This window comes from Poecilia reticulata, chromosome 7 (genome assembly GCF_904066995.2).
Source record: "Poecilia reticulata chromosome 7, P_reticulata-male-v2, whole genome shotgun sequence".
NCBI lineage: Eukaryota > Metazoa > Chordata > Actinopteri > Cyprinodontiformes > Poeciliidae > Poecilia > Poecilia reticulata.
In genome coordinates this window covers 29,992,486-30,017,386 of record NC_088836.1, presented here as the reverse complement: position 1 = coordinate 30,017,386, position 24,901 = coordinate 29,992,486, and the positions used below count along the sequence as shown (strand labels likewise).

At 37.9% G+C, this 24,901-nt stretch overlaps 1 protein-coding gene across 4 annotated transcripts in view; it reads left to right on the top strand.

The window, feature by feature from the left end:
* Positions 1-23,141, top strand: part of hnf4a (hepatocyte nuclear factor 4, alpha) — a 35,214-nt gene extending 12,073 nt beyond the window's left edge. For 2 of the 4 annotated variants that reach the window (XM_017305598.2, XM_008414604.3), the window contains exons 2-10: positions 11,192-11,366; positions 11,455-11,549; positions 16,392-16,498; positions 16,571-16,726; positions 18,185-18,272; positions 18,347-18,499; positions 19,468-19,704; positions 20,548-20,670; positions 21,530-23,141. In XM_017305598.2, the coding sequence (XP_017161087.1) occupies positions 11,192-11,366; positions 11,455-11,549; positions 16,392-16,498; positions 16,571-16,726; positions 18,185-18,272; positions 18,347-18,499; positions 19,468-19,704; positions 20,548-20,670; positions 21,530-21,672 (1,277 nt within the window). In that variant the 3' untranslated portion in view covers positions 21,673-23,141. Of the gene's footprint in view, positions 1-9,411; positions 9,983-10,108; positions 10,649-11,191; positions 11,367-11,454; positions 11,550-16,391; positions 16,499-16,570; positions 16,727-18,184; positions 18,273-18,346; positions 18,500-19,467; positions 19,705-20,547; positions 20,671-21,529 lie in introns of those variants that run through there. The other 2 variants (XM_008414602.3, XM_008414603.3) reach the window with 2 other exon arrangements.
* Positions 23,142-24,901: the final 1,760 nt, after the last annotated feature.

The following is a 24,901-nucleotide window of genomic DNA, read 5'->3' as shown; positions in this document are numbered from 1 at the left end:
AATCGCTCCAGTTTATATTCTGATGTTTTACTATGCATATTCTGATTTTTAAGTAAACTGGGGCATTATGTTAGAAACTTCACACTAGAACGCTGTTAAGATCCTCGTTCTTCCAAAATAAATGGAAAATTTGTTTTGATGCCAGCTACACAACAGACACTGTTAAAAAACAAAGCACATTAAAGATCCTTTGTTGAAGATCTTCCTGCTTTTTGATAAATATTTTTTTCTTTGACCTTTCCTTATCTACTTATTAGCCGATATTGCTTCATAGACTTTATCAGTGGCCTGTTGCTGGAGGAAAGATTGAGGGTGTTTAGAAGATATCTGTGCAATATAAGTGCAAAAAACACTGTTTTTAACTCAAGTTAGTCTGTAATTCAAGGATTTTATAGTTGACTAAAACAGAAAACCGTAAAAAAAAAAACAAATTGAGAAAGCCTATCGATAACTGACAAAAATTATAATCAATGGAGAAAATACAACTGGAACTATTTTGTGCGTTTATAAAACTAAAACATGCTTAAGTTATAGATGTAATATCCCGCGTTTTTGTGTTAATGATTCTATTCATTGGCCTTTCAAACTGATGTGAAATTGATTGATTTATTTTTTTCGGCCAAATACAAGCAGTTTACGTCAGCTGTTGACAAGTTAAATTGGTGGTGCTTCTGTTAGTCCGCAAAATGGCGACAGAAAAAGTTGAGAGAAAATGCCAGTCAGTTGTTGTTCAACAATAATTGAGTCAATTTTTTGATAACAATAATATAATAAGTGGAAGAAAATGGATGGATGGATGGAATATCTTCTGTTGAGTATTCATTACCCATCGATGTAAACCTTTAAATCTAGAATAAAACCCAAAAGCAACCTGTTTAGAGTTGCTTTTGTACGTCATAAATGAAACACTGACCAACATTTTGATGTGTAACGCTGGCACTTGGAAACATTTATTGCTTCAATTGTTGATTTTTGTGTTTTTATGATGTGAAGCACTTTGAACTGCCTTGCTGCTTGAAATGTTATTTATTTATTTATTTGCTTCTCTCTTGCACGAGGTCTGAAAAACGAAAACTAAATATTTAAATAAAAAGCCAAGAAACTCTAAAAACTAATTAAAAACTAACTAAATTAGACAAAAAAAAAATCAGCAAAATTAAGGAAAAGCCTGTGTATTACACGCATTTTTAGAAATTAAAATCAGGTTTTCATTGTTGAAACATGTTGAAACTAAAACCTCCAAAGCAACAATCAGATAAGTCACAGATTTTTATTTTTTTTGAGCTGCTTTATCAAACCCATGAGAACAGTCTGTCAGTTTACGATTCAGAAAGCTGTAACCTTACAGATTATACTTTATAGTTCAGTATATGACTGTTCCTTGAGGACTTTGCTGAACTTTAAGATGGAAGCAGTGATAAAAGCACTTTAATGACTCGGAAGATAAGATTTGCAGTGAGTGACTCATTCATAGCAGCACAGTGATTCCTGCATCTCCCCTCCGCCATCACGCGCTTCCTGCTTTGAAATAATCAGAGCACTTCTTGAACAAATATGACCAGAGCAGAAGAGCAGCACGGATCGAACGTGGAGCGGTGTTGTAACCGATGACCTCTGTACACGCAAGCGAAACAGTACGCTCTGATCGAGCTGCGGCCGACGCACGGTGACCAGGCTAATAATCTGTTTTTAATCTGGGTTGTTTCCATTGCTTCATGCTCTTCTTTCTGTAAATGTCTTTAATCTGAATCAGTGATAACAGAAAGGAGAAAAAGGGGAGTTTCTTCCAAACCAAATCCCATTTTCATCTTTAGTGGATTACTCTAAGGGTGGCGTTTGTCAATATTTAATCAAATCATGTCAGAATCACGAACAGCCCTCAAGGAATGTTGCTATGTTTGCTTGCAGGCAGGAAAAAAAATACGTTTATGAGTTTTCAGTGTAATTTAAGGGCCTGGTTAACAAGTCGTCCTATAAGGGGCTTATACAGCCTCACAGGTCTGGGTGAACCGACGATCGTTGACCTGTTGGTGTGTGCTGGCACTTTCTCTTCAAACACAAGACTACTGTTTGCTTTGAGACATGGAAGAGGCGGACACTTTGCAAAACAATCCGATTTACGGTACTGTGTGGAAAAAGTCACATGTAAAAAGCCTTTCACAACATGTTTTCCAGGAAAAGTTGCCAACTGTGGTTCCATGATATTCACTTACTGATTTTATGAGGGGTTTTATTAACCACAATTGCAGCTACAGTAAGTATCAAGTGTCTCTTTATGTGACGTATGTTCCTAACAATTCAGATTAAAAAAAAAACAAGTACATGTGTTAAGGCAAAAATAAAAAGATGTGAAAACTTGATTGAATAATTTTGCAGGGCTTTCGTCATCCATCTTGTCTTGGTAATCTTGGTAATCAGACAACATTTAGGTGACCGTGTGGCTCAAACCTCTGGATCTTTATGATTTGGTGAAGTTATTTTGTGGGATGGATGGTTGGATCCAAACTGACGCAAGAAAATAATCTTCAACTTTCTACTAAAGGATCAATGGAAAAACAACAGCAAAATCTGAATTTTGATTTTAATCTCAAGATTTGGCCTTTTTTGTCTCTCAGAATATTAAGGATAATCTCAAAATTCTGACTTTTGATCTCAGAATTTTGACTTTTATCTTCTGAGATCAAAACTCAGAATTGAGAAATGTCATAATCCCTAAAAAACCAAAACAGAATTTTACTTTAATCTCAAAATTTGGCACTATTTCTCTCAGAATTTTGACTTATTTCTCAGTATTTTGATTTTTTTTCTCAGAATTGGGAGGAAGTCTGTAATCTTCTGAGATCAAAACTGAATTCTGAAAAAAGCTGATTCTGACTTTCTCAGAATTTTAATGGTAACACTTTAGTTGACATGGTGTGCATAAGGCTGACATGACACTGTCATGAACATGAAGGAGTCTTTATGAATGTCTGACTGTTGTTATAAAGTGTCATTCGGTAAATAATGACAATTTAATGCAAAGTTGGCACTTTTAATAGACCTTCAATTCAACCTTTAGAGCAACTTTGCAAAGTTTGCAAAGTTGCTCTAAAGGTTGAATTGAAGGTCTATTAAAAGTGCCAACTTTGCATTAAATTGTCATTATTTACAAAATCATGACAACAGTCAGACACTCATAAAGACTCCTTCGTGTTCATGACCTTTATGTCATGTTCATGACAGTGACATGTCACACTTATGCACACAAATAAAGTTACCATTTTAACTTTAATCTTCTAAGATCAAAACACAGAATTAAAAAGAAAATTTGAATTCTGACCAATTTCAAAATTCATACTTTTACCTCAGAATTCTGAGTTTTAATCTCAGAAGATGAGAAAAGTTAGAATTCTGAAGAAAATTCTGCACCATGCTCCATGATGGCGTCACTGTTGCTTTGAAGCAAGAAGGTTGTGGGTTCGAATTCTGACTTGGGATTTGGATGTTCTCCCGTTTGCTCTGTCTCTAAAGTGCATATGGCTGTTTGCTTTGTGTGTCTTGCTGCAAGAATGAGAGGGTTTGGACATCAAATGGACGGAAAAACGGTTCGCTACTTGATCTCCATAAAAAACAAATGCTTAAATTTGAATCATAATAACCCCACAGCATGCTGCCACCTCCACCATGCTTCATTTTAAATCTATGTTCTCTGATGTGCACATTTGTCAGCAAAAACGCTTGGATTTTTTCTTCATAAGAAAAGGCTTATGTTATCAAAGGATGCAAAAATTCTCTGCTATTGTTTTCTACCCTTTTCCTGACTGATACCTTTGTTTACTGGTAACAACTCAGGACAACGTATTATATAAACTAAAGTATATAATATATAAAATTAAGAGTGAGTTTTTAAAAAATCTATTTTTAATATTGTTTTCTTTTTATATTGCAAAATTCTGGCATTTTAATAGGAATGTAAAGAGTTTTGAGAGATTTGCATTAAATGTTTTTGGATATAGTTCCAACATGAATGCAGTGTTTTCAGCTTGGATCAAAATTAAATTAATGTAAATCAGCTTCTAATATCTCCATGTGATTGCAATGAATTGATTATAAATTACTGAATAGACTTAATTGAATTTTATTTAACTGAATGAAAATTTCATCCATAGATGAATGGAACCAAAATCTGAACTAAACTAGTTCATTTAAAATAAAATGAATTATTCTTAAATTTAAAAACCAGCTCATGCAACTTTGACTCAGTTTTGCTAGAAACCAGATTGTCTTTTTATTCATTCAATTTTGAGTTTTTGTGAATTCTTCCTCAAAATATGCTTTTAAATTTGCTATTTGAACAACAACAACAAAAACACAGACATAACTTTGTTTTTGTTGTTTCCTTCATTAGTTTCAGGTAGAGGGATTTATTCTTAACCTGTCAGAGAAATGTGACATTAATGTTACTTTTTTTCAGCGTTCTGGGGGGAATTTCATAAATCTGTTAATCAGTCAGGACTGCATGTTTCACAGAGAATCAGCTGCATTTACAAAAAAATTCAGGTCATTTGGATCAAGCAACTTGGACTTTCACAAACAAAGAAAGCTTTTACACAAAGGCGTGAGAGTAATTACCCCAGTTAATTATGGCAGAATGAACTGAGGTCCTTTTATTTAGCTACAGTGCAAAGTAATTACAATAAATTCACTTAATTAGTCAGAAATAAGAGTGATATTGTATTTTATTTTATTATCTTGTAAGAGTTAAAAGACCATTTTCAAGTAAAATGAAGTAAATTTCTCTTATAGGAAACAGGACAGCCTCATGTTAAGGCTAAAACAATTAATCATGATTAATTGATTATTGAGATAATCCTTATGTAATTTAATAATCGGTTAATCGTTAACTGGAGTATATAAACTTTAAAAATGTGAACCACATTGTCTGTGCTGTAATTAAACCTAAACTATATATATATATATATTGCATTTCAGATGTAAACATGTTCCACCCAAAACTCCTCAAGTGGCATTTTAGCTTCACTTGGTTCAAATTCTGTAAAAATAAAAAAATTCCTACTGAATGCCTTTTTTAAATCTCAAAACTAATCAAGGAATCCACAGAAACAAAGATGGATTTTGTGATTTTGTTTTGTTCAAATAGCAGGGTGAAGAGCTAATTTTGAGGTATTTTCATAAAAGGTTCACATTGTCCATCCATCCATCTATTTTCTTACACCCTTGTCCCTTAGTGGGGTCAGGAGGGTTGCTGGTGCCTCTCCAGCTAACGTTCTGGGCGAGAGGCGGGGTCACCTGGACAGGTCGCCAGTCTGTCGCAGGGCAACACAGAGACACACAGGACAAACAACCATGCACACACACACTCACACCTAGGGACAATTTGGAGAGGCCAATTAACCTGACAGTCATGTTTTTGGACTGTGGGAGGGAACCGGAGAACCCGGAGGCTCACATTGAATTAACAAAAACCTGATATGGTTTCTAGCAAAACTGGATCTGTATCAAAGATGCATGTGCTGCAGTGTTGGTTTTTGCTATCCAATTATTAATCCAAGAAACAATTACCAGATTATAATTGACAGTATTTATTTTAGCTGCAGACAAATGATCAACTCTACACTTAATTGCTATGTTATTACATTTTTATGCAATAAGATGTTTATTTTTTTATCTTCAAGGATTTGATTTATTTTCTTATTTGTGTCTCTTATTGAATTTCTACTATTGTGTTAGTTTCACTGGCAGATTAGTTCTCATAACATGGGAAAAATATATTTTTATGAGTGAAATAATCTGCCAAAGAAACTAGTATTTTTTCCTCAATATTAAGGAATTATTTTTCTAAAACAATGCTCCTATTTCTTGCTGAAAAATTACTTGTAAGTTTTGTCTTACATGATAAAAAACTAAGACAGTATGTACTCAATTTATTGCAATATCTTTCCACCAAAGCATAAAGACTTTATAAGAATCATTTCTACTTCTGAAGCGAAATGACTTATTTTAAACTGTCCTGAATGTAAAAACTTGAAAAACTGAGATGTTTGGTTTGAAAAGTAAAACATTTTCTCTAACATTTTTAAAATGAGGTGCATTTTTGCATTTCAAGATAACATTGTTGAGCATGGTGATTAATCATGATTAATCAGAGTGATTAATCATGATTAGTCACTCTGCTAAAGTATGATTAACTTGATTAAATATTTTAATTGACTGGTACTAGGGCTGGAACGATTCCTCATGGCGGGGACATTATTTCCGTTGAGCGAAGCTCTCACTTCCAGAAAGCTAAGTATTAGCAGCATAAATGGCGTTTTAACTAAAACTCTGAGGTGTGCAAATCCTTGTTAAATGGCGTTTTAACTAAAACTCTGAGGTGTAAGAATCCTTGTTAAATGGCGTTTTAACTAAAACTCTGATGTGTAAGAATACTTGTTAAATGGCGTTTTAACTAAAACTCTGAGGTGTAAGAATCCTTGTTAAATGGTGTTTTAACTAAAACTCTGAGGTGTGCGAATCCTTGTTAAATGGCGTTTTAACTAAAACTCTGAGGTGTAACAATCCTTGTTAAATGGCGTTTTAACTAAAACTCTGAGGTGTAAGAATCCTTGTTAAATGGCGTTTTAACTAAAACTGAGGTGTGAGAATCCTTGTTAAATGGCGTTTTAACTAAAACTCTGAGGTGTAAGAATACTTGTTAAATGGCGTTTTAACTAAAACTCTGAGGTGTGCGAATCCTTGTTAAATGGCGTTTTAACTAAAACTCTGAGGTGTGAGAATCCTTGTTAAATGGCGTTTTAACTAAAACTCTGAGGTGTGAGAATCCTTGTTAAATGGCGTTTTAACTAAAACTCTGAGGTGTGAGAATTCTTGTTAAATGGCGTTTTAACTAAAACTCTGAGGTGTGCGAATCCTTGTTAAATGGCGTTTTAACTAAAACTCTGAGGTGTAACAATCCTTGTTAAATGGCGTTTTAACTAAATCTCTGAGGTGTGAGAATTCTTGTTAAATGGCGTTTTAACTAAAACTGAGGTGTGAGAATCCTTGTTAAATGGCGTTTTAACTAAAACTCTGAGGTGTGAGAATCCTTGTTAAATGGTGTTTTAACTAAAACTCTGAGGTGTGAGAATCCTTGTTAAATGGCGTTTTAACTAAAACTCTGAGGTGTGAGAATTCTTGTTAAATGGCGTTTTAACTAAAACTCTGAGGTGTAAGAATACTTGTTAAATGGCGTTTTAACTAAAACTCTGAGGTGTAAGAATCCTTGTTAAATGGCGTTTTAACTAAAACTCTGAGGTGTGAGAATCCTTGTTAAATGGCGTTTTAACTAAAACTCTGAGGTGTAAGAATCCTTGTTAAATGGCGTTTTAACTAAAACTCTGAGATGTAAGAATCCTTGTTAAATGGCGTTTTAACTAAAACTCTGAGGTGTAAGAATACTTGTTAAATGGCGTTTTAACTAAAACTCTGAGGTGTGAGATGTTTAACTGAAGTCAAGGGGTGCGGGTTTTAATGTTTTCTTTTTTTTCTTTTTCTTTTTTACCTCTTTTTTAAAATTCTCTTTGTCTTTCTGTTTATGCACTGTCACATGCTGTTTTTATCTTAATTATGTGAAGCACTTTGAAATGCCTTGCTGCTGAAATGTGCTATACAAATAAAATTTGATTGATTGATTGATTGATTGATAACATTAAAATTTCAAGTTCGGGCCATGGGGATTTTATTGAGTGATGATAATGCCCTGGTTTTCATCGTTTTTGAGGGACCAATAACATCCTTAAAATGACTGGCGCGATGCCTGGAGTACGGCAGCCTTTCTTCTCCGGTAGTTGCTGGTTCAGGACGAACGGGGCGCTGCGGGAGTATTTATACGTTAGTGATAGACTGAACACGGCGGGCGGCTGAGTAGTTGATTCAGGCCGGAGTCAGCCGTGCCCCCATCCGCTCCCCCATGGACTGGAAGTTGTTGCTTTTACCTCAGAGTGACCAGCTCTCTGTTATTCCTATATCGATTTGATACAGTAGGGCCTTCCGCACTTCCAATTTCTGTGCCTTCTGTCGCTTCTTTAAGTCGTTAAAACGGTTTAATCCTTGTTAACACGTCGTGATCTGTTTTTCCGAGCCGCCTTTAAACACAACATGAGCGCTAAGACGCTCGCGCTGGGTTTACATCTGTGCTGTGTGGAACTCAGGTTAGAATCATGGCGGCAAACCAGCCGAGGCAAAGAACTTTTCAGTTTTTTCTCCTTAACTAACCGACTAAGTTGAGTAATGCTGCTGGAGGCAGGTAATGTTTGCTAAAAGATGACAAGCTAATACCAATACAGCACCTTGAGCTAACAAGTGCAGGCTATTGATGTGATGTATGTTCAACAGTGGGTAGTACTTGTTGCATTCACTTGAGTAACAATGGAACTTAGAAGAGTAGTTTTACTGCGCTGCACCTTTTTAATGTGCTTGAGTAATATTATTATTGCTACATAGATTTATTTTGCCCCCGCCCCCCCAAAAAAAAATAAACTGATGCCCTCCCTGTTAAACTCGGGGCTGTGATATTTACAGTGAGTGTAACTTTACGGACGAACCGCACAATAAATTTCATGTATCCGGGTCTGAACAAACGGGTGACGGAGCGCATCGTTACGGTACATGGCTGGTAGATGAGTTTCTGAGTGTGACGAACAGTGCCGTAAATATCCCGTATTGCTCCCTCCGTTCATCCCCTGGTCTACCGGACGGTTGTGGCTTCCCCCCGCCAAATCCTCTACATTAGGTTTGCTCGTTCGTCTTTACCCTATGGACTTACGTTCGTCTGTCCCCTGGTGTATTTCCTCCCTCTACCCCCATCTTACGTTCGTTTGCTCCCCCGTTTACTCAATTAATAAAATATTTGTTTACAACAGCCCTAATTGACACACTAATTAAATACATGTGACAGTATATATCAGTATCTCACTTTGAAAACATAACTATGCTTAATTTTACGCGAATCCCAAATTACTGCTCCCACACTGCAAAAACACAAATCCTTATGAAGTGAACTTAGTTTAGTTTCTAGTGTAAATATCTTTGTACACTTGAACTAAGACATAACTAACATAAATAAATAGGAGCTTGTTTTCAGTCAATAATTTCTTAATATTGATGAAAATGTCCAGTTATATTGGCAGATAATTACACTAATGACATGGGAAAAATGTTTTAATAATGAAATAATCTGCCAATAACAGTACGTTTTCACACAGTATTAAGGAAATATTGACTTAAAACAACACTCCATATGCTGAAAAGTTAGTTTTGTCTTATTTCAAGTGTACCAAGATGTTTGGTCTAGAAACTCGACCAAAAATACTTGGTGACATTTTGTGTTTTTGCAGTAAAAAGCAAATTGTAAGTCACTGCTCCTGAAATAAAAACAAAACTATGATATTTGCACTAAAATTGAGACAAAAATACTTGGTAAGATTTTGCATTGTAAAGAGATTGTTTGTCCCACTTCTGAAGGAAAATTATGCAGAGGTGGCTGATATTGAAGTTGTGCTATCTCTGCTTAAAAAAAAGAAAAAAAAGAGGCAACCCTGTGATTCACCTCTGGAGCGTTTAGTTAACCATCAACCGAGGAATCACTCCACCTCTCTGATGGTTAGTGGTACAGCAGGACTGCTCTCAGTCACTGCTCTCCGTTCTGACAGCGGCGGGTCTTCATCACGCCAAGCCAGGACTAAGACCGGTTCTGTTTCTAGGCGGGGCTAGGCCTAAAGCCACCAAGGGAGGGGGCAAAATTAGAGGTGTGAGAAAAGAAAGGAAGTGGAGGAGGGGGGCATTAGCTTCTTGGACAAGTTATTCTGCCCCACTGTCAGGTAGTTGAGACTTCCTTTGCCCAAACCGGTGGTAGACATGGACATGGCAGACTACAGCGAGGCTCTGGACCCGGCCTACACCACGCTGGAGTTCGAAAACATGCAAGTGCTCCCCTTGGGTGCAGGTGAGTCTCATATATGCAGCTCTGGCATTGAACTTTGAAACTTTTACTGATTTAAAACTTTGTTCAGAGGCGAGTTCTGGCAGGAGGTGATAATGCGGGGTCATTTGTCCATCTGCCCCCTTCGCTCGCATGGGATGACCCTGTTGCAGCGGCGCTCTTTTATCACCTCGGGGTGCGATAGTAAAACATTAAGAGCTTTGCTTTTATGAGATCGCCGTACTCCTTTAGCACACGGAGGTCAGGGCTGTGCGAGCGGCTCTGACCTGTTCCAGCTTGCACCGTGACTCGGTGTGACTCCCGTAACGTCGGATTGATATTCACCCTGAGATGAAGCAGTAGCCGGAGTATCATGATCGCCCTTCTCTTGTTACAAACCGTCTGTTCCCACACTGTTCAAGCTGGAGAGAAAGGGATGAAGTTCTTCGATTCGTCCTTAAACTGACATGGACCTATTTGTACAGGCAGTCTCCCATGACAACACGGCTTGGATCCTGATTCCGAAATTCCCAAAGAGAGTTAAAGACAAGAAACTGAAACCAATAGGGCAACTTTTTATGAAAATTTTTTTCTCTACACCAAAGATTTCAACATAGCTTCTCATTGATTGATTTCACCTCATGACTGTAGCTAAAGAGAAAACTGTCTCCGGTGATTATCTCCTCCAAGGTAATCAAACCAACATCAATTATCTTCTGTTGACTAACTGAATCACTCGGGAAGGTAAAAGACTTCCAGGCGCTCTGGATTGTTGTTTTTGATTAGAAACAGTGGAGCCAATGGTTTTTTTGTCTGCCCTTTCATGCCTTTTAGCAAACACTGGTGATCAAACAATGCAAAAAAGACAAAATCCTACCAAGCATTTTTTTATCTTGTTTCCGGTGTAAATATCTTGGTGAACTTGAAATAAGAGAAAACTAGAGATGGGTGCTTGTTTTACGTCAATAACTCTGTAATATTGATGAAGTATAATTCCTTAATTAACTTGTAAGGAATTATAATGAATTACTTACCTAAAACAAGCTCCTACATCTTGCTAAAAAGCTACTTTTTGGCTAGTTTTGTCTTATTTGTGCAGAAACTGCACAAAAAAATACTGTGCAAGATTTGGTGTTTATGCAGCAAACATTTTTCCACAGACTTTTGGCATCAGGTCACCTTGTTACAGTATACGTCCAAAAACTCATGATGCAAGTTTTCTGTCCGTCTTAGACTCCTCGCCGGCTGAAAGCGCCAACATGAACGCCACGGGCCACCTGGCAGCAGGCAGCTTGTGCGCCATATGTGGTGACAGAGCGACGGGGAAGCACTACGGGGCGTCCAGCTGCGATGGCTGCAAGGGCTTCTTCAGGCGCAGCGTCCGCAAGAACCACATGTACTCATGCAGGTAGGAATGGTGAAATTGGAGAAACATTAATGTTGCGTTTGAAACTCTGGCATCACTAACAAAACCCGAACAAATATCTGTTTTTCAGGTTTAACAGACAGTGCATTGTAGACAAAGACAAGAGAAACCAATGCAGATACTGCAGACTGAAGAAATGCTTCAGAGCTGGCATGAAGAAGGAAGGTATGACCGCTTAAAAACATCCTGCAGATAACTAAATCTTGCGTCTGACTAAACAGAAGCAAATCAAAAGCAAAATTTCCATCAGAATCAGCAAATCAGCGCCTCTCTGCAGAATTGATCCGACACGTCTCTGGGTGTTGCAACACCCAAGAGAGTACGGCTTTGTTAATGTTCACTCTGCAGAGCAGAGGAGTCTCCGACCAGCTTATGCTGAGCAAACATTTCCAGGCAATAATGGTCATATACTGATAAACATAATAACCTCCGAAGACTCATTTTTCTTTGCATTGTCTCCACATTCAGACTTAGACAAAAAAAATAAATCAACACTTCCGTTTTTTTCTGCCAGTTTTATCTCAACCTGAGTGCAAAAAAGAAAAATCTGTTTTAAACAAGATCTTGTGATTAAACCACAGCAAAAACACAAAATCTTACCAAGGATTTTTTTTAAGCAGTTTAGTTTCTAGTGCAAATATTTTGAAAAAGACAAAACTAACTTATAAGTAACTTTTCAACAAGATATAGGTGTTTGTTTTAAGTCAATAGTTTATTGACATAAGGAACTATTGTCAATATTTTACTTATAACAAGACATTTTGCCCATGTGTCACAAGTCAAATGACCTGCCAAAGTAACCAGTACTTATTTGTCAATATTAAGAAATTATTGACTTTAAAACAAGTTTACATATTTTGCTGAAAAGTTGCTTGTAAAGGTAGTTTTATCTTATTTCAAATGTGCTATTTGCACTAAAAACTAGACTGAAAATACTTGGTAAGATTTAGTCTTTTTTTGTGAAGCACATTGTATTTTCTTTCATTTTCAGTCAAGACTTTAAAAATTTCTGTCACCATTGAAGCTGCACTGCTCAGGGTGTGAAAAGACAAACGAGAGAATTGACAGCCCCAGTATATTACCTCTGGCTTTGATACTAAACAGAGTGAACTGATCTAACACTTTTCTGGCCATACTGACTTCTCAAGGCAATTTGAGCCACATTACTTTACCTATATGAGTCTGAAATTAAACCAACAACTTTTAGTTGAGCCACAGCCATCATGATCTGGTGAAAATCCCAGAAACTTCTTTTTTTTTTAGTTTGGTCTTATTTCAAATCTACCAAGAATATCTCATCTTAACAAAGAATATTTGGTAAGATTCCATCCATCCATCCATCCACCCACCCACCCACTGGCTTCACCTGCCGGGTACTGACAGTTGCATGCAGCTCAGGTGGTTGCTGAGGCAAAAACTCGGGCCATGGACAAAGACTTCCGCACGGCTTCAAGGCGATTCTGGTCCACCTTCCGGCGTCTCGGGAGGGGGAAGCACCCACACTGTTTATAGTGGGGATGTTGTGCTGCTGACCTCGACTTGGGACGTTGTGGGCCGGTGGGCGGAATACTTTGAAGACCTCCTCAATCCCACCAACATGCCTTCCATTGAGGAAGCTGAGCCTGGGGACTCTGGGTTGGGCTCTCCAATCTCTGGGGATGAGGTTGTCGAGGTGGTTAAGAACCTCCTCGGTGGCAGGGTCCCGGGGGTGGATGAGATCCGCCCGGAGTTCCTTAAGGCTCTGGATGTTGCAGGGTTGTGTTGGCTTACACGACTCTGCAATATCGCATGGATATCGGGGGCAGTTCCCCTGGATTGGCAGACTGGGGTGGCGGTCCCCCTGTTCAAAAAGGGGGACTGGAGGGTGTGCTCCAATTACAGGGAGGTCACACTCTTAAGCCTCCCTGGAAAGGTCTATTCAGAGGTCCTGGAGAGGAGGGTCCATCGGATAGTGGAACCACGGAAGAGCAGTGTAGTTTTCGTCCTGGTCGTGGAACACTGGACCAGCTCTACACCCTCTGCAGGGTCCTGGAAGGTACATGGGAGTTTGCCAAACCGGTCTACATGTGTTTTGTGGACTGGACTCCGCCAGGGCTAACCTTTGTCACCGATTCTGTTCATTACTTTCATGGACAGAATTTCTAGGCGCAGCCGAGGTGTTGAGGGGATCCGTTTTGGTGGCCTTAGGATCGCATCTCTGCTTTTTGCATTTTTGGCATTTTATTTTAGCTTCACCCGGTTCAGACTGACTAAAGGAATGCTATGTAATCCGTTTCATCATCAGAATAATAGATTTCTAAAATAATTGTTGGTTGCAGCCTAAATGCAACATGGTTCTTTAAGCCAATAGGACCGTTTTGCACTGGCAGATTATTCCACCAATTGTGGAACTAGTACGTTGTCATCAATGTTCAGGAATTATTTACCTAAAATAAACTCCCACGTCTTGCTGAAAAGTTGGTTTCATCTTATTTCAAGCGTACTGTTACGACTGGCTCAAGGTCATAAAAATGGGAGACCATGCAGTGGTTAAAGTGCATAAAAAGGAATATTTATTAAGAAAAATAACAATGGATTGTGGATGTCAGTATGAGTGGTGCAATTCTTGGATGTGGTGCATGAAAGTGTTGAAGTGCAAAAACAAAGACAAACTCAAATGTGCAAAAGGAGGGGAGCTGAGGCCGACAGCAGAGAACCACAAGCAGCAGAGTGGAGATGACCCAGAAGGTGGAGACAGCCAGGCTTAAATACTCTGCGCTCCAAATCAACGGACCAGCAACACTTGCAAAGGTGCACAAAGACAGACAAAAGCACCTGCAAACCAGCCCACAAGGCGCAGGGCCGTAACACCCCACCCTTAAGAAAAGGGCTCCAAAAGGGAACCTTTAAAAACTCAAAAACAAATATGAATTTAAAAATGTTTGGGTTGGAAGTACATTACCAAAATTTAGTGTTCAGGATAACCACTGTCACATCGTCAGCCTCCATGTCCCACAGCCATAAGTTGTCGTACCCATCACGTCCGGTCACTGGTTAAAAAGACGGGCAAAGAATGGTAGAGCAGCTGAAACAGGACATGTTCTTACTGCTTCAACACCCTCAAGGTACCTTAAGAGGAGAAAACACAGACCTGACACACAAGTGACCTACCACAGGTTCACAACAGCCAAATCAAATGAACCCAGCTATCACTCGCAAAAGCAATAACCATCAATCCAACCAGATCTGAACTGGTGTTGTCCAACACAAAAGGTCACAGCAACAAGTAGTCTACTACCACAAAATGTTGCCACACAAGTCAGGTAACCAAGCTAGTGACCAACACAATATGGAGAGCGACACTCACAACATGATCACCCTTAGCATGGTCAAGCACCATACTCAAAGTTACTGCTGCCTCTCAGCCAGCAACACCAAAAGGGCATCAACCAAGAGTGAGCGACATCTCCACAAAACCAAAAGGTCACATCACTGCTTCACAAAATTTCTCCAAGATTCTCCTCATCACATAATGACCAACAAAACATGGAGAGTCACACCCACAACAACCCCAGCATGGTCCAGCACCATAGTCTTAAGGGAGTCCATCAAAACGTGGGCTAACTCCTCCATAAGAACGGTCACTTCACAACTAGGCTCAAAGCACACTTTTTCCTTCCACTGAACTTGAAGCTCGAACAAGTCCGTTTGCTGCCCACCAGACAAACTAGTGACAGTCGGTATCGAGTTTAGACGAGGCTTAAACACCTCAAACAAATTAAAAATTTCTAAAAGTGCCGATCACATTTCCACGTGACAAGGCAAGATCATAACTGCTCCTGCACACATCTCCAAGATAGTTTAACAATTAAAAACCTCAAAGTGATCCGTGGTTTATGACAACAGACAAGTGACGATTCCAGAAATGACCACCCACAGTATGTCTCGCTGCCTAGCCAAGGAGCTTACAAACTCAACTCTAGTCTTCGGGAGGTGTTGTGATGGGCTGTTATGCATTTAGAAACCAGTGGTATGATAAAGGCAACCAGCCCCTCGAAACCACGGAATGCTCCCGAGCCGATAAAGGGAAAGGGGAAGAGGGAAGCTCTACCCGCCGTACCTCCACACTAGTAAATAACGCAGTGGAACCCCTGTTGGGGAAACGCTGCTAAAGCCTACAAGGGGACACCTGCCCAAAATTTCTCACAAGTGCAAATTAAATACTTGACACTTGCCTATATTGCTAAAATCAAATCCATGGAAAAGCATCCCGCTCCAATTTGACAAATCCGCACATAATCCAAACCACCTGCATATCCCCCAAGACCGGACCAGTCTAAATAAGGACAATTACGTCACAGGCTTTCACCCCCCTGCCCCCCGGCGTCACCAATTAAACGCACAGAAATAGCGTCCCAGAGTAACGGTAACGAGCCAGAAATCCAATGCGAAACAAACGCTCAAAACAACGTAATTCAGTCAAAATGGTAAGGAAAGTCAACTAACCAAACTGAACATAACTCACAGAACCGTTTGAACAAGCCCCCAATTGTTACAACTGGCTCAAGGTCGTAACAAAAAACGGGAGACCACGCAGTAGTTAAAGTGCATAAAAAGGTACACTTATTAACAAAAACAAGAATGGATTGTGTATGTCAGTATCTGTGGTGAATGCTTGGATGTGTTGGATGAGTGCAAGTGTTGAAGTGCAAAAACAAAGAAACTCAAATGTGCAAAAGGAGGGGAGCTGAGGCCGACAGCAGAGAACCGCAAGCATCAAGAGCAGAGTGGAGGCGACCCAGAAGGTGGAGACAGCCAGGCTTAAATACTCTGCGCTCCAAATCAACGGACCAGCAACACAGGTGCACAAAGACAGACAAAAGCACCTGCAACCCAGCCCACAAGGCGCAGGGCCGTAACAGTACCAATATATCTGCTCTAGAAACTAGATTTTGTGTTTTTTTGCAGTGCAAAAAACCCAAAGCACTCTGTTCTATTTTAACCACACAAATCTGTGTTTTCCTTTAGCTGTACAGAACGAGAGAGACCGAATCAGCACCAGGCGGTCCAGCTACGAAGACAGCAGTCTACCGTCCATCAACGCTCTCATTCAGGCAGACGTTCTATCCAGACAGGTAACTGCCAGCATAAATCCAACACCTGGCTGTTACTGATCATTGGTGACGAATCTGTGCGCCTCTGTGCAGATCACGTCGCCTGCGCCCATACTGAACGGCGACATAAGGACCAAAAAGATCGCCACCATCACGGACGTCTGTGAGTCCATGAAGCAGCAGCTGCTGGTTCTGGTGGAGTGGGCCAAGTACATCCCAGCTTTCTGCGACCTTCCCCTGGACGACCAGGTGAGGCTCATTCACACGCAGAGTTCAGCCAGTCTGGTCACTTATCAACCAGTTAGCTCACATCTACAACAGGGGAGACTTTTCTATTGGCTTGTAATCTCTTCTTCCTTAATAAAACCCCAGTTGGTGCACTGTAAAAACGTGAAGTTTTACAAAGTATTTTGGGTCTATTTTCTAGTGCAAATATCTAGGAGGGCGTATGAGGGCCATTGAAGATGGAAAACAACGAGTAGTACATTTCCATCAAGAGACTTAAAGGTTAATCTCAGAAATTTCAGAGCTCCACGAGTCAAACAATGTGAGATTCAGTTCAGAATTTGAGTTTTTCTTCTAGATTTGTATCTTTTTTTTTTTTAGCAAAGTTGAAAAATTTGCTCAAAGAATATGACTTAAGAGTAATCTCAGATTTTATCAAGAAAAGATTTGAAAGTTTGAGATTAAAAAGTTAAAAGTTTGCTACAAAAAAACTCAAATTTTCTTGTCTTTTTTTTCTTCTAGAAAATATCTGAGTTTAATCTAGAAAAAATTCATTGTTTTGGCAAAAATTTACTTCGTTTACAATGGCACTTGCATTCAATTGTAGATATCTCAGTAGCAACTTTTCAGCAAGTAAACAACAGATTATTTTCAGTAAATAATTCCTTAATATTGATTTTGAAAAGTACTATTTCCACAGGCAGATTGTTTCACTTATAATGAGACATTTGTCCCATATTATAAATGAAATAATAATGGAATGAGTCATTTTTTTATTAATATTAAGAAATTACTAACTTAAAATGAGCTCCTTCGTCTCGCTGAAAAGCTTCTAAGTTAGTTTCGTCTTATTTAAAGTGTACCAAGATACTTGCACTAGAAATTAGACACTAATAGTTGGTAAGATTTTGTTTTTGCAGTGCACCAACTTGGATTTTATGGAGGAAGAACAGATTACAATCCACTATAAAGCGCCTGTAGATGTGAGCCAACTGGTTGATAAACTTAAGAAATTATTTACTCAAAACAATGCCTATATCTTGCTGAAAACTTACTTTCATATTAGTTGTCTTATTTCAAGTCTACAAAGATGTTTCCAGGAGAAACGAGACCCAAAATACTTGATTTTGTGTTTTAGCAGTGTGGGAAAAACGGAGTACAAGACAAATCTCGCAGAAAAAGCAAACCTCCTCTCAACAAAACTCTTCAACTTTTCAACCAGAATAGTTAATGTGTTTTAATCCCCAGTTAGAATATGATGACTTTGGTTTTTAAAGTCACATCCCTCCTCCAAAAACGTCCACAATCATTAACAGTGTGATCACCGGGTCTTAGTAACTGATTTGCTGATGGAGGGCGGATGGCGAGAGGATGGGTCCGTTTTGTTGTTTTTTTGCGCTCATGTGAGAGACCTTCAGGAACGGATGCATTCCTAAAACTTCCAGAAACACTGTTAACTGATTTAACTTAACTTTATTCTAGGTGGCGCTGCTGCGAGCTCATGCAGGAGAGCATCTGTTGCTTGGTGCAGCCAAGAGGTCCATGCTCTACAAAGACATCCTCTTATTAGGTAAAACAGGAACAAGTCATAACGTTGTATCCTCAGTAGGTTCTGGATTTGATGAAAAGGTGCTTTATTTGCAGGAAATGATCACATTATCCCCAGAAACTGTCCAGAGTTGGAGGTGGGAAGGGTAGCAGTGAGGATCCTGGATGAGCTGGTGCTTCCCTTTCAGGAGCTCCAGATAGACGACAACGAATACGCCTGCCTGAAGGCCATCGTTTTCTTCGACCCAGGTGTGTCTGGATTTTATAAATCCTCTTTGAATTCAAACAGACACACAGCAAAAATAACGTGTTTTTGTTTGGGTTTTAGTGAAAATATCTTAGTGCACTTGAAATACAACAAAACTAACTCAAGTACCTTTTCAGAAAAATATAGGAGCTTGTTTTAATTTAGTAATTCTTAAATGTTGTTGAAATTGTGGTTGCATTGACAGACTATTTCAGATAAAACCTGGAAAAATGTCTTGTAAGTGGAATAATCTGCCAATGGAACTAGAATATTATCAATATTGAAAACTTATTGAGTTAAAACGAGCTCCTATTTCTATGTTTAGGTAAATAATTTCTCAATATCAATGAAAACAATAAAAGTTGTACTGGCAGTTTATTACACTTTAACAAGACAGTTTTCCTATATTGTAAGTGTAGTAATTTTTAATCTATATTGAGGAATTATTAACTCAAAACAAGCTGCTATATCTGGTTGAAACATTACTTGTAAGTTAGTTTTGTCCTATTTTAAGCATTAGACATTTTCACTAGGAACTAGACCCGATATACTGCAAAAACACAAAATCATACAAAGTATTTTTGGTCTAGTTTTGAGTGCAAATATCTTTGTACACTTGAAAAAGGACAAAAATAATTAATTAGTAACTTTGCAGCAACATACTTGTTTTGAGTTAATTCCTCAAATTATTTCTAATTATTTCACTTATAACATGTGTTGTTATAAGTAAAATAATCTGTAAGGAGAACTAATACTTTATCAGTATTTTTTTTTTACCTAAAACAAGTTCCTTTATCTTGCTGAAACATTGATTGTAAGTTAGATTCATCTTATTTAAATATAAAATATTTGCCCTAGAAATTACATTCACAAAAAAACACTTGATAAGATTTTGGTATTTATGCACGAACTCGGCATTCAACTGCAAAGAGATGCAGCTCAAAACTTCCTGCTTTTTCTTTGTCCTCAGATGCAAAAGGCCTGAGTGACCCGGGGAAGATCAAGCGGATGCGGTACCAGGTCCAGGTCAGCCTGGAGGACTACATCAACGACCGGCAGTACGACTCCCGGGGCCGCTTCGGGGAGCTCCTCCTGCTGCTGCCGACGCTACAGAGCATCACCTGGCAGATGATCGAGCAGATCCAGTTTGTAAAACTCTTCGGCATGGCCAAGATCGACAATCTGCTGCAAGAAATGCTTCTGGGAGGTCAGAGCTCTTCAAAGGCCTTTTGTCTGAAGAAAAATGCTTCAAAACTGCAACGGCGTATTAGGAGGCCTGTTGTAGATAAGGAAAAATGGGACATTTCCACCAGAAGTCTCAGAAGTTTTCTAGAACCCCCAACCCCACTAATTTCTGATCTTGAAATGTCTAAAATGTTTCACTTTTTAAACACAAACTCTTTTCTATAAACATTTTAGGATTAATCACAAAATTAGACTTTTTTCCAACGTTTTGACTTTTCAAGCTCAGAAATTTTCTTGTTTCTCCTAGAAAGTTTCAAAGATTAATCTCAAAATGTCTGATTTTTCTATGAAATTTTTGAAACTCAGAAATTTATTTAAATTTTTAGAAAATTTCTGAAATTAATCAAAATTTCTGTTGTCTTGTAGCAAATATGACAATCAAGCTAATTAAAAATAATAATAAAAAATTCTCAGATTAGCCAAAAAGTTTTTACGTTTTTTTCTAGGGAATGTTTAACTTTTCAAACTCAGAAATGTCCAAGATTCTTTTGGAACATTTTTGATTAATATCAGTTAATTTACTCCTCCTCCCGCCTTCGACCTACAATGGCCCTAATATGTTGTTGTACAAAGCAAACCTGGATCCTCTGACGTTTGAAGCTAAATGTCCTTTTCCTGTTAATTGGAATATTGCTCTTTTTTATTTTAATGATTTATTAATGCAGTTTTTTCCCCCTCTCCACATCACACTGTGATCTTATGTGTTTTGTTAGTTTGTTAATAAATGCCCTAAGAAGTTCTGTACTATTAATTTCATTGGACTACTTGCTGTATAATGACTACAAGTATCATCTAATTCTCGAAGGTTCGGCTAACGAAGCTCCACATGCGCCGCACTCTCTGCACCCTCATCTGGTCCAGGAGCATCTCAGTAGCAACGTCATAGTAACCAGCAACATGCCAACGCCAATCCACAACGGTCAAATCTGTAAGTTCATGGAAATTAACAGTAACCTCTACCAAAATATGCATTTGATCATATTACAACTTTAATATCAATTTTATTTGACCGTTCAGTGCATGACAATTACCTTAAATATAAAACCAGAACTACAATAAAATTTTAAGGGTTTTTAAGGGGTTAATTTGATCAGTCAATGACAGATCAAATTAAACTATTTTGCAATGAAAAATATTTAAAAACCCAGTGTTTATATTTGTAAAGCTACTGGAGATATACTTGCTGCTGCTGTTGAATGCCAGTTTAGATTTTTACTTGTAAAGAAAAATATAGAACCAGAAAATGTATATGGTTTTTATCAGCCTTCTTAATTATGCAGTAATTAAGAAGTGACAGTTGCACTGTGTTGAAATGTACTTTTTCTCTGAATTTTGATTTTAAGCTCAGAATTCTGTCTAAACTCACAATTCTGACTTAAATCTTCTGAACTGTGACTGTAAGATTTAAAATATTAAAGTCAAAATTCTGAGAGAAAAAGAACTATGGGATTAAAGTCATATTTTTTAGAGGCTATAATCCTCTTCCATTTTAAGCAATCTACCCTGAAACAAGCATTTAAGATTTTTTACATGATTTTGCTTGGCTGTGCAAGTTCTATGTAATATAGAACTATTATAATATGTAACTTTAGAAGTATTAAAATTCAGACACATTGGCACTTTTTCGTCACTCAGCTTCATGTGGAGCAGGAAAAAACCAGGCTAATCCTTTAAATTCTCCACGGAAACTAATCTGGATTATTTCATCCTTTGTTTAATGCGCTGAGAAATTTCCACTTTCCGTGAAGTTCTGCCTCTAACCTTCTCTTTCGCATTTTAATTTCCAGCCACTCCTGAAACCCCGATCCCGTCCCCGCCCACCGCCTCTGGATCAGAACATTATAAAATGCCTCAGGGCGTCATAGCAACGGTGCCCAAGCAGCCGACCTCCATCCCTCAGCCGACCATCACGAAGCAGGAGACCATATAACAGAAGCTTGAATCCTTCTTCTTTCTGGTTTTTTATATTGTGAAAAGTTTATACACAGTCTGCATTAACATGCTGTCAAATTCAAAGGCGCTAAATAAATATAATGTAATTCCAAACTCCTTATAAATAGCCTTCAGGGACATATTTGTATATAAAATACAGCTGTGGTTGAGCTCCACGGCTCAAATAAATCTACCTGCATTGTAATTTTCCAGTTCTGCAAACATACCTCGTTATCGGGTAACATTGCACAAAAACACCAAATCTTACCAAGTATTTTTTTGTCTATTTTTAGTACAAACATTTTCTTATACTTAAAAAGTTACAAATAATCTTTCAGGAGTTTGTTTTAAGTCATTTCCTAAGTATTGATGAGAAAGTATTAGTTCAACTAGCAGGTTTCTTTTTTTAAACTTTTTTTTAACTGATAAAAATAAATTTTTCAAGTGAAATAATATGCCAGCGAAACTGAATTTTCATCAATATTAAGGAGTTATTGATTTAAGACAAGCTTCTATAACTTGCTGAAAAGTTACTTTCAAGTTAATGCACTTGAAATACAACAAAGCTAAGATATTTGAACTAGAAAACAAATCAGAAATACTTTGTGAGATTTGGTGTTTTTGATGTGACTAATTTTCCAAATAGTAATCATGATAGTACACTGCAAAAAAACTAAATCTTACCAAGTACCAAGTTTTGGTCTAGTTTCTAGTACAAATACCTTAGCACACTTGAAATAAAAAGATAACTTAGAAGTAACTTTCCAGCAAAATTACTTCCACTAGCTGATTATTTTACTTACAACAGGACATTTTCCCCTGTAATAAATGAAATAATCTGCTAGTGGAGCCAGTATTTTACATCAATATACAAGAATTACTGAATAAAAACAAGTTAATTTCAACATGTTTAGTTAGTATTGTATTATTTTAAGTGTACTAAGATATTTGAACTAAAGACTAACAAAAAAACTTGGTAAGATTGTGATTTTGCAGGGCAGCGAGGCTCATGTTTTATGCAGCAACGTGATCATGCGAGTATTTTACGAATGTTACAACAAGCCTTACATTTTCATACATTTAATGTAGCACCGTTCTGTTTATTGGTGATAAATATGAACCTAGAAGCTAAAGGAAAGCCCTTTTAGGTTTCTTTAAAGATATTTGTCTTTTTTTATTTATGCACTGCTACATGCATATCAAGTGACAGAAATCAAAAGAGGATTTTGTAAAATTAGACCCGAGATGACCAAGCTTGGCACACAGTTTCCCTAAGATGTGTTGTGTTGGTTTTACAAAAAACAGAAAAAAAGTAAATATATATGTATATATATGTTGTATTTTTGTTTAGTTTTTGTCATGGTTTAACTGATGAAATGTGCCTTGTAACCTGTACTGCCTTACAAACCAGGAAAGGTTTACCTTACAATGTGAAAACGACTGAATAAATCTTATCGTCTATTTTTACATCGCATTCCCTGCTGATTATTTTTATTTGCCGAGGTCATAAACAAAGCGTTTACTGAGTGGGGGAAATGGCTTCCAACGTGGCAGTCTTGCATGGTCACTGATAAACAGATAAAGTGTCGTAAAATCATTACAGATAGCACCAACAGCAACTTCAAAGATAAATTTATACATTCCAGTGAGAAATAAAACACTAACCTGCTGAGGCTGTGTTCTGATTTTATATCTCCAAAATACAGTAAAGGTATAAAACAAATGTGAAATCTAAAAACAGCTCTTTCACTTTGCTGTAGATAGCATGCAAACAAGTCAACAAGTTGTAAAATTCAAGAGTTTTATCAGGAAATAATTGAAATAATCCAGTCTGTAGGTTTTGTATTATTTTAAAATAACCTCTTATGTAGTTTATTAATTGGTTCTGATCAGTGATCACCAGTATGATAATATGGTGAGATGGAACAACTTAAGCGAAGCCGTTGGCAAACATGACACTAAAAATACTAAAGTATTTTTATTTAGTATGTAGGGCAAATATCTTAGTGCACTTGAAATAGGACAAAACTAACTCACAAGTAACTTTTCAGAGATAAAAAAGCTTGTTTTAATTCAGAAATTATTGACAGTTGATCAAAAAGTACTAATGCCACGGGCAGATTATAAAAATGTGAAGTTTAAAATACTCTCAGAAGTGAACACAAACCTGATATAATGCCAGGTTTAAAGCAGTCATTTTCATAACCGTCACCATGTCCCCACGCCGTCCAGTTCGGTTCATTACTGACAATACCGCAGTCTGACTGCGTTATTCTCAGACACAAATGAAAATGGAGAAACAGAAATACAGTTCAGAGATTAAATATCTTCAACAGACTCTTTGTTGTGGAGATAGAAAATAAAAACCCAACTAAGAAAGACGGTGCAGAGTGCAGAACGGGAGGGAGGAAATCCTCTTCTGGTCCTAACAGGAAGTAAAATACTGCCAACTGAGTAAAATAAAATTTAAATCAAAAGGTAACCCTGTTACAATAAATTAATCACATAGCAAATTAAAAATTTTCAATAATTTCCGTTTGTGTTTCTCTGGCCAGCTCTGAAAACATGGCCAAACCAAATCTGGAGAAACTAAGTTCTGGACTGCAGGATCCAGGCGCTCCAATCCCAGAGGGATTTTGAACCCACAACCTTCTCAACAGAACCACCTGCTCTGTCCTCCAAATCCTCCCAACAGTTTCCATTTTCACCAAAACCAAATAAGGTTTCTCAGGTCGCTGTGTTTTGTCTCGTCTGCTCCTAGAGGACGCCTATTGCAATCCCCGCCCTGCGATTGGCTGACAAAGAAAATCACAAATTAAACACAGCTCATCCTTAAAGCTCTGAGCTAGTTAGTGAGCATAATTAATAATCAGAGACGCTGGACGCTGGATAATTTAATGAAGACATTTATATTCCAACCTGCTTCTGAAACCTGACAGGCCAAATAAAGCCTGATGGCCCGCCAGGCTGATAAAACACTGGAGGAAACCCTGACCCTACTTTAGGGTCAAACTGGACAATGAGTAAGAATACAGAAAATGTCTACATCAATGGATAGTATCGGTATAAACTGTTAACTTTTTGTTTTCTCTGTCATTTTTCTTTCAATAGAAGCTACTCCTGGTCTGGCGTTCTGATTGGCTGTGGTTCCTTTCTGGAGGAGGGCTTTGGCCGATGTGATGCTGCCATCACCTAACTTGTCTCCGTGGCCTGCTGCTAACTTTTTA